The sequence below is a fragment of the Watersipora subatra genome, chromosome 1 (genome assembly GCF_963576615.1).
Source record: "Watersipora subatra chromosome 1, tzWatSuba1.1, whole genome shotgun sequence".
In the NCBI taxonomy this organism is placed as follows: domain Eukaryota; kingdom Metazoa; phylum Bryozoa; class Gymnolaemata; order Cheilostomatida; family Watersiporidae; genus Watersipora; species Watersipora subatra.
Window position 1 is genome coordinate 34,032,264 of NC_088708.1, and position 11,122 is coordinate 34,043,385.

At 38.4% G+C, this 11,122-nt stretch overlaps 1 protein-coding gene across 1 annotated transcript in view; it reads left to right on the plus strand.

The window, feature by feature from the left end:
- The window catches only part of LOC137399671 (succinate dehydrogenase [ubiquinone] cytochrome b small subunit B, mitochondrial-like), an 11,279-nt gene extending 2,804 nt beyond the window's left edge, over positions 1-8,475 (plus strand). Inside the window, exons 2-4 of the mRNA XM_068085861.1 lie at positions 2,695-2,826; positions 4,854-5,007; positions 8,144-8,475. Of these exons, the coding sequence (XP_067941962.1) occupies positions 2,695-2,826; positions 4,854-5,007; positions 8,144-8,339 (482 nt within the window). The 3' untranslated portion in view covers positions 8,340-8,475. The remainder of the gene's footprint in view (positions 1-2,694; positions 2,827-4,853; positions 5,008-8,143) is intronic.
- The last annotated feature ends 2,647 nt before the right edge of the window (positions 8,476-11,122 follow it).

An 11,122-nucleotide genomic window follows, 5' to 3' on the forward strand; every position in this document is an offset into this window, starting at 1 on the left:
CGTTAGGCTAGTTTTTAATTTAAGTACTAACCGTAACCGAATTCCAAAACTTCTTTAAAATCATCGCGGGGCATCGAGTTTTATTGCCATTGCAGCAAACTTTACAAAATTATTCAAGGTTTTCACAAGTTATTCGGCATGGCTTCGTCATCGCAAAAAATCTCTCCTAGTCTTTTTACATTGAAATCACTTCCATCAATCTCTTATACCGAAGTTGAGGACAATCATGATTCTGATCTGGACATTATGGTATGTATTTGATTAGCAGTGCAGGTACGTTTTTCCATAATTAACTGCATTAGTTAATTCTTTTGTTTAAAAACTAATCGCTTTCATTAAATACTTCAGCTATTGTTTTTGTACTTCCGTAACACTTATTATTATTTTTTCTTTTTTGTGTTTACTGCAGATTGAGAATGAAACAACCTACTCCGATTACGAAAACTAGAGACAAGTAGTAATATTCATCAAGGCAGGAATATTGGCAGAGAATCTACCAGTCAACCTAGACTCCCTTCATCGACAACAACTCCTTGATATCGCTGCAGCAAACATGATTAAATTATATATTTTATTTCATGTATAGATATATTATAATTTATTACAAACTTGAGTGTACAAATAAAATATTTCAAATACAAATATAATTTTACAAACGATGAATGGAGTAAATATAAACAGTTCAGTCCATATGGCGGTTGTCTAGCAATAAATTAAACTGGTACTCTTGATAAGTGAATACTAGCGTGTAATGGTGCTCTCTGACTAGTTTGGTAATAGCAGCTCTGTCACTGTCTTGGGTAAATGTTAAAGGCGGTTCTCTTGCTACTACATGACTGGTAAGGAAGTTATCATCAGAACTCTCCTCATGGCTTACTATTGCAAAGTTCTGTCAGTTGGCCAAAGATTTGTGCTTGTAAAGGCGTTTTTGTTCTTTTTTAAAACAGATATATTCTCCTCGTTAGCAGCTGCAGTCACTTCTACCTCAATTTCAAGACCTCCCTGAATGATTGGTGATCTTCTAAGAATGACATCTACCACCTTTGCAATCATTGTGCTTCCGTGTATGATGAAAAATCTCTCTCTCACACTAAAACAAATAATGAAGCGGTAGGGATGGAAAAAATAAATATTGCGTTTTACCGAAGAACCAAAGTAAAATTCAACTAATTTAGTAAATGTGAAAAACTCATTACTTACCACAAATTGTTGGTTCATCAAAGGCCTCCAAATCTGTGTATATTCGTGAAAACCTCTGAACGCAGCAAAAAATTTATAGCTTAGCACGATCGACTCGTACTTGTAGTTGTAAGCTAAATAGAAAACGAAACACGCAATGTGCGCATGCGTAGGGTTAACTCTATTGCTAAACGTAATAGAGTTAACTCTTCATAGAAAGTGACAGTTTTCAAACGCGAATAAATTAATCCGTGAATATGCATGAAATGGCAATTTTCGCGAAATATAACTCCGCGAATAAATTCATCCTGTAGGGTATGTTGTCATTTTGCTGTTGTTCGGCCAACTTCAAAAGCATGTTTGAGAAAGCTTAGCAAGCTCTTTATGCGAATGAAAAAAGAATGATATTTAACTTACATCTTTGCAATGCGAATCCTAAATGTGCCTGGTGTGCCTGCCCATTGGCGCCCAAAATTGGCGTTAGAGTTAATTTGTTTCTTTAAAGTGTTGCAGTAGTGCTGTTGAAATAACGGTCAATGGATCAGGTCACTTGGGATTGCATTTCTTATTAGTGAAGTGCACTCTAATCGATAGTTATGCTTTTAACTTTATTTAATACAAACACCTTTGAGCTAGGACTTGCTAAGCTTTTGCCATCAACATTTATGTTATAAGACTGGTTATGGCATACTTCTGCCAAACTAACTGTAATCATTGCAACAACCGAACTGTGTAGCCTATGTAAAAAAGCACAGGTATTTTGACAGTCTGGAGTTATCATCTTCTGGACAATCTAAATCGTTTCAGCTAATGAAACTATCTCGGCGGCTGCAACCAGGTACATTAAATTAAGCAGCAACAATTTATTCAAAGTTGCTGACAGTCTAATGTTGTAAAACCATAGCAACATAGGCAACTGCAAATCAATTAGCAAATGAAGTGTTTGCTGCTGCTAGGCATTCTCAATTTACTTTAGAACTTTCATGGCAAGGAAAAAATATCAGCAAAGGTTTGTTGCTGCTAGCTAGTGGGAAATTGTCTAATAGCGTGAGCAGTGTAGGTAGCTTGTATGGTAATGCATTTCTGCTGTTGAAGCCGATGATAAACATCCAATACACAATGACAAGATCGCAATCATCTCCAAAATCTAGTTGAGCCAAGTCATGGCACTAAACCTTGCTGACAAGCATTCGCATTGTTGCAAACTGATTCATGCATTATATTATTATTTTCGTAAAAAGGACATCCTGTCTTCAAAAGTCCTTATTCCTTTTTATTATTTTTCACTTTATATTGAGCATCGGATGTATAAAAAGCTTCACTTTAGCTTTGATCTTGCTATGATGTTAGTTGATGTCAATTCTACTAATGATTAAGATTGTAAGATTTATGCACCCCTGTTAATTTTTACTTTGTACACTTGTAAAATGCTCAGCTATCACTTTCTTTGAACAAGTTCTCGTTCTCTAGAATGGTTTGGCTTTGCAGTATGTCAGCTTGAAGTATTTTTTGTAGGGTTTACAAAGACTTTAACGACAGAGTCGCGGAGTATATTTATACCGCGCAATTTATCACCATCCAGTCAGAATGCATTTATTGTCCCGGACAGACGTGTACATCTCACCCCTTTGAGACAACAAGAGGCTGGTGAGTTGCAGAGCTTACAGTACACACTGACAACTGTAGTACTATCAAAATACCTCTTGACGATCGGTATCAATTATTCCTTCATGTACCCCAACCACCATTTTGACCTGCTAGACAACCACCTATGGCTTTACAGGCTACCAATTATGAAAACGATTTTTATAGATGGTAGACTTCGGAATTGGCTTTGGGTGAAGTCATTTATTCGTATTTAGGTGGTTAAGCGTTGACGGGTTTGTGTGCCCTCAATCATTCCTTTAGTCATTTTTTATGTTAAAGGTTGACTTGCAACAAAATTCACATTACAGTTATTTGGTATCAAAAGATTCACCATGTCTTACTATGCTGTGTTGTATGTACAAAATATGTGGAAATGTGATTACAAGCTCTTAAAAACTCAAAAACGAACAGTTAATTGCAGCCATCATGAAAACGTCGTAGTGTGGACCCTATTTTGATGACGTTCTCAAACATTTTGGTTATTGTTTTGACATGTGATGTTATCACGTGAATTGAAAGGCCAATAAAAGGCTCAATATGAAACTTCTCGTAGCACTAGTTTATGACAAACACTTCGGGTTTTACTAAAAAGCGTGTATCAAATATAGATGCTCGCTACTTTGCAGTTTTGTTTCGGCTTGGTCTAATCGTTTAGTCGTAATCTGATCATGTGACCCATACTTCCTACCAAACAGTGCGAATAATTTCTGCAGCATTTTTCGTCTATCACAGGTGACCAACAGGCTCGGCATGTTCATCAGAGGATGATATGCATTCCTTCAAGCTAAGGTTAAAAAATTAAACGATTTTTTACGGTAGGCTTTGAGATATCAGTGCTCAAAGTGACAGCATTACAATGATGATGAAATAAATGCGTAAGAACAATAGACATGGTTTTATTGAATGGGTGAAGTATATTTGTGAAAATATTTCGACGAATGAGATTGCATGAAAGTGTAAACAGAAGCCATCTTGTTCAATTACGTCCCATTTGAGCCGTTTTGGAAAGTGATTCCAATCTAAGGCGTTTTAGCTTTTAAGAGCTTGTAATCACATTTTCACATATTTTGCACCCATAACCCAGCATAGTAAGGCATGGTGAATCTTTTGGTACCAAATATCTGTAATGTAAATTTTTGATGCTCACGGACGCCTCGTCATGCATCTGCTGGTTTTTAATAATGCTAATAGTGAAGCTTCTAGGTTTTGTTTCTTACTAATTGCTAAGAGCTGCCTCAAGCTGAGGCTGACTCACCCTTCCTCCATATTGTCTTAGGGAAGTTGGCTGACTCACCCTTCCTCCATATTGTCTTAGGGAAGTTGGCCGACTCACCCTCCCCCATATTGTCTTAGGGAAGTCGGCTGACTCACCCTTCCTCCATATTGTCTTAGGGAAGTTGGCTGACTCACCCTTCCTCCATATTGTCTTAGGGAAGTTGGCCGACTCACCCTTCCCCCATATTGTCTTAGGGAAGTTGGCTGACTCACCCTTCCTCCATATTGTCTTAGGGAAGTTGGCAGACTCACCCTTCCCCCATATTGTCTTAGGGAAGTTGGCTGACTCACCCTTCCCCATATTGTCTTAGGGAAGTTGGCCGACTCACCCTTCCTCCATATTGTCTTAGGGAAGTTGGCCGACTCACCCTTCCCCATATTGTCTTAGGGAAGTTGGCCGACTCACCCTTCCCCACATTGTCTTAGGGAAGTTGGCCGACTCACCCTTCCCCATATTGTCTTAGGGAAGTTGGCCGACTCACCCCTCCTCCATATTGTCTTAGGGAAGTTGGCCTGTGGCATTTGATTTAGATGCTCAGCTTTAATTACGCTTGGTTAGGTTTATCACTTTTATTACAGTACTTATGTTTCAACATATGCGTTAAAAAGAATATTCCCTTTCAGCAAAACTGTTTCTACTCATTGTTGAAGGAGTTATCACAGCGACTGGCATATTTTCTGGAATGTCAAAATGATAGAATAGTGATGTTAGATTGTATTTAAGTGATCATATTTGAACTGTTCACCAACAGTGGTCAGTGCTGAGGGCTCACATGGCGGTCGCTGGGTGATGGAAAGAGTTGTCGCCGGTAGTCTATATGCTGTAATACCTGCTGCCTATCTGATGGAACCATCATTTGCTATGGATACAGCGTTGTCCTCATTTATCATTTTACACGCCCACTGGTGAGACAATCTCCTCTTTACACTTTTTTGTGACAGAATAGTTACATGGTGATGAGCTGTGTAGCTGACTAGATGAAAACAAACACAGCTAGCTAGGTGATCGGGTAGCTGTGTTTGGTCCATTTCATTACACACATGAGGAGTTTATCCACATATTGCTTTCCATTTTTATAGCAAGGATCAGATCCATATTTAATTCGAATTGACAAACATTGACATCAAGGCTTGACCACGACTTGGTAGTCGTATAATGCTGTTAGTTTTGTCTACCTGTTTTCCAATTGGTCAGATCTTATCACAGACTTCCATCAAAAAGTGGTGATGTGATTAATAGTATTTCTAAGAACAATCCTAGTTGGAAAAGGTAGCAGTGTGGTGGTTGGTTCATTCCTGGGGTCATCTGATTTGAGCTTTACCTACTTAGTACAGAATACAGTATATTAATGCTAAAGGTATAGCCACATGTAACAAATTATTCGTTCAATCTGAACGAATTCACAAAATTCACAGATTTATTTGGCTGAATATCACAGAATTATCTGAACTGTACATGCACACCGAATTCGTCAACGAAACGCTTTTAATTGGCTAAACAAGTTATTAGCGAGCGCGATTTTAGCAGCTTTAGCATTTAGTATAGTCCAAAACACGTATTACAACACACAATAAAAGTACGAGTGCAAATCAACATAGTACACACGATGCAAATGCTTAGGTTGCGCTATTGTTGGTATTTATTGTTTGGACACTATGGCTGCAAGTCGTTTCTTTTTTAATAGTAACAGTTTTCTTGTTAGCAGCAAAGGTTTTGTAGTAGAAAGAGTTGCCATCTTTAGCGCAATCAAGTCAGTTGCATCGTATTTACTATGATAAATTGCCGTAATAATTTTCTTGCGTGTCGCGTTATGTACTTCGGACTACATAAATTTTAAAAGTTGCTAAAATCGTGCTCACTAATCAACAATAGCGCAACCTAAGCAGTGCAGTTGCATCGTGTGTACTATGTTGAATTGCACTCATACTTTTATTGTGTGTCATAATACGTGTGTTGGACTATACTAATTGCAAAGCTGCTAGAATCGTGCTCGCTAATAACTTGTTTAGCCAATTAAAAGCGTTTCATCGACGAATTCGGTGTGCATGAACAGCTCAGATAATTCTGTGATATTCGGCCGAATAAATCTGAATTCTATGAATTTCGTGAATTCGGTCAGATTAACGAATTATTTGTTACGTGTGGCCGCACCTTTATTTTATGTAAATTCTACCTAGTGTAAAGAATTTATGTTAAGTTTTTGCTTTGTACTTTACCTTTGGAGTATACGTAGGGAGTATACCTATGGTGATACATAGGGAGTATACATGGGGATACGTAGGGAGTATACATAGGGAGTATACATAGGGGGTATACATAAGGGGTATACCTAGGGAGATACATAGGGAGTATACATAGGGAGTATACATAGGGAGTATACATAGGGGGTATACCTAGGGGATACATAGGGAATATACGTAGGGAGTACACATAGGGGGTATACCTAGAGGGATACATAGGGAGTATACATAGGGGGATACATAGGGAGTATACGTAGGGAGTATACATAGGGGGTATACCTAGGGGGATACATAGGGAGTATACTTAGTGGGTATACATAAGGGGTATACCGAGGGGGATACATAGGGAGTATCCGTAGGGAGTATACATAAAGGGTATACATAAGGGGTATACCTAGGGGGATACATAGGGAGTATACATAGGGGGATACATAGGGAGTATACGTAGGGAGTATACATAGGGGGTATACCTAGGGGGATACATAGGGAGTATACATAGTGGGTATACATAAGGGGTATACCTAGGGGATACATAGGGAGTATACCTAGGGGGATACATAAGGAGTATACGTAGGGAGTATACCTAGGGGATACATAGGGAGTATACCTAGGGATACATAGGGAGTATACATAGGGGGATACATAGGGAGTATACATAAGGGGTATACCTAGGGAGTATACGTAGGGAGTATACCTAGGGGATACATAGGGAGTATACCTAGGGAGTATAACTAGAGGGATACATAAGTAGTATACATAAGCAGTATACCTAGGGAGTGTTATACATAGGAAGTATACCTAGGGAGTATACCTAGGGGGATACATAGGGAGTATACGTAGGGTGATACATAGAAGGATACATAGGGGGATACATAGGGAGTATACCTAGGGAGTATACCTGGGGAGTATACCTAGGGGATACCTAGGGAGTATACCTAGGGAGTATACCTAGGGGGATACATAGGGAGTATACGTAGGGTGATACATAGAAGGATACATAGGGGGATACATAGGGAGTATACCTAGGGAGTATACCTAGGGAGTATACCTAGGGAGTATACCTAGGGGGTATACATAAGGAGTATACCTAAGGAGTATGCCTAGGGGGATACATAGGGAATATACACAGGGTGATACATAGAAGGATACATAGGGGGATACATAGGGAGTATACATAGGGAGTATAACTAGAGAATATACCTAGGGGGTATACATAGGGAGTATACCTAGGGAGTATGCCTAGGGGGTATACATAGGGGGTATACCTAGGAAGTATACATAGGGAGTATACCTAAGGAGTATACATAGGGAGTATACATAGGGAGTATATCTAGGGAGTATACCTAGGGAGTATATCTAGGGAGTATACCTAGGGGGATACATAGAGAGTATATATAGGGTGATACATAGGAAGTATACCTAGATGATACCTAGGGATTATACCTAGGGAGTATACCTAGGGGGATACATAGGATGATAGGAGTATACCTAGGGGATACCTAGGGAGTATACCTAGGGAGTATGCCTAAGGAGTATACATAGGGAGTATACCTAGGGGGATACATAGGATGATAGGAGTATACCTAGGGGATACCTAGGGAGTATACCTAGGGAGTATACCTAAGGAGTATACATAGGGAGTATACATAGGGAGTATACATAGGGAGTATACCTAGGGGGATACATACATGTAAGGAGTATGCAGAGGGAATCCAAAAGTGCCCTTAGTTAGACTAGTTATCAAACTAGTCCCAGCTGTCCTGCTTTAGCCTAGCATGCCAATCACTTTATTCTTATTCAGGGGAATGGCTTCCATCTTTTCTGACTACATGCACGGGTATCCCAGCATCACCGGAGAGCGACGGCACCCAGTGCTGACGACCATGGCCAAGGTCATTCCCTATGTCTTATCTATTTTGGCATTTGCCTGTCTCATGAACTTCAACTACAATGATGTGGGCTTGGTGAAGGCCATCTCCATGCTTTGGAGGGTATAAGTTGGTGTTCCAGTTAATTTTATGTAAACAGACTTAGCTGGTCTGGTTTTTGTGTGAAGTGATTGTATTGCTTATATAAAGATGGAGTTATTTTTGGTGTCTGTTGCCAAATACAATTATTGCATTTCTAATGAGAGCTTGTCTGGTTTGACTTTTGAGTCATTTTAGTTGCCATTGTATTCAGTAGAGGGCATATAAGCAGGAATCAGGAGCAAAATTTTAGTAATTCAGGAGTCCAGGTTGAATTGATCGCTAACTAGACAAATAGTAGATTTAACCTGCAGGCATAATCACTGGGACTGGATCATAACACAAAAGATTCACTGATGAATGCCATAGCTTATTTTGCTACAACCAAACCCACCAACTCAATATTTGTATGAACAAAATAGTATTGTTGTAAGCTGAGTTTTACACAAAAAATTGAATCGTTATTGATAGACTTGCATCGATATGATAGACACATTTCTTCCATCAATGATGTTGCAAACTCAAATGCAATCAACATATTTCATGACACGCATACTTTTAATTCTGACACTGGAGTTTTATAGCTAGCCCTAAGACATTTTTGTAACTTCTGCGGAACATAAACTATCATAGTTTAATTATACCAACATATACAAGGATGCCATCATGGGCTGAACTGTGCGAAGAGGTATTGCTGGCACTGTTTTCACAAAGATTATCATTAAACCATGGTTTTAGGTATAGAGACTTCCTATTGTAAGTTACTATTGAAAAGACATTGAAGGAATGTAATGCGCAAGGGTCTCTAAGCAATATTCAGTGCAGATACATTTAAAAAGTAGGAGTAGATGCAAATGGTTGACAGTCTCCGTGTGGCAAAGCAAGCCTTGCCAAGTCATACTAAGCACGGATAGGGAATCAGACAAAATTAAAAGGTTTGTGTCTGTCATAATATTCAATGACACGACTAATTGAGGTTCCTTGAATAAATTCTTAAAACTATTAATTTTATGTTTTGCTTTACTGATACTGGTTAGCTAATCTGTTGTGTATTATTTCAAGTAATGTGCTGACGCAAGATGTTTTATTATTATTGTTACACTATCCATTTTTCTTACATGTTTAATAGTCTTGGTTATAATAGGTTTTTAGCTGCTCTTAAGTGCCTGTTTTTGTACAAAAAACTCCTGCAACTTGTGTAAATATCTCAAATGATGGAACAAGAGCAATTACCAATCATTCAATTGAAGCAAAACTGTGTTGACACCTTGTCTAAGGAGCCCTCAGCTTGTATTCAGCCACATCTAACTGCGTAGAACAACAAAAAAGTGTGAATTGTGAGGCTGCTCAGCGCAATGATTACTTGTGTGTGACCAGTTTGTTCGTTTAACTACAGATAGTAAGTCGGTTTTACATGAAACCTAATACTGCAGCCAACTTACTGATAACACAAATCTCAATAGCGTTTGCATATTTTGCTGATAAGCAGCTAATGCAAACTGTTCCAAGAGTTGACACGTCATTTGGCTTGTTTAGAGCTGATGACAAAGCAAATTGCTCCAAGACGAACTGCTGATGAAATGCTGCTTAACCGATATACACGGTTCTTAAGATTAAAGTTTGTTAAAAGATCATTTGAAATACAGGTTTAACATTATAATTTTGTGAGAAAAGTATGTCTAATTCTGTGTGTCCAACTAAATTCTACTTTTAAAATTTTTGTAACTAATTTACTAGAAATTAATTGTAGCCCAACATTTCCATTTTGATTGGGTACTAATAAAAATATATTGGTGTACTCATAAACACCTTAAGGTTTACGAGTACACCAATGTGTTTATGAGTTTAGTGAAATAGCGTAGCGGAAATAGGACTAACATTTGTGTTTTTCTCTCATGTGTATGCTCTATAATCTATATGTTTGTGTATTGCCGAAACATCAAGCGTTTGTTTACTTGACCGTGCTCTTTTTTCATTGTATTTTATACAAAGCAGTACTCATCTATTTGCGAGCGCATCCGTTTCCATACGATAAAAGGCTCTCATGCTAGTCGACGCTTTACATCGCGTGTGTAAATTTTCCATCGCTTTGTTAGCAGAGTTAGATCAGCCTAGCTCATTGCTAGAGTCATAGCGCCTAGTCTCATCCAATCTGCAGTTTTGATTCTTTGCCAAACAAAAAGCTTGTAGGAGTTGTCTAACCCTACAGCAGCAATCTGACAAGTCATACGCTAGCATTGTGGCTAGCAGCCAAGACTATATTTTCTCTACAAAATGTATATGATTTCACTGACATGCGTGACAGCTACTAGTATTTTAGGCAAATCAATGTGTCGGAGTTATCTTTTTATAAAAAGTGAGGAGCGTAAATGTAAAAGCCTATAGATCTGTAATCTTGACACTCTCTACTCGTGTACTAAATGTACACCAGTTTCAACGGTAAGGTGGCTGCGCAACAGCCTACTCACAAACTAGCACCTACTCAGCAACAATTGAGCTGAAAATGTGTAAGACTTTAATAAGACTTGTACTCTCCTGCTTCAATACTAGGATATATACTCAGATCTATACTAGGATCTATACTAGGGTCTATACTAGGGTTTCATATAGTATACTAGGATCTATACTAGGATCTATACTAAGATCTATAGTAGGATCTATACTAGGGTCTATACTAGGATCTATACTAGGATCTATACTAGGATCTATACTAGGATCTATACTAGGATCTATACTAGGATCTATAGTAGGATATATACTAGCATCTATACTAGCATCTATACTAGGATCTATACTAGGATCTATACTAGGAT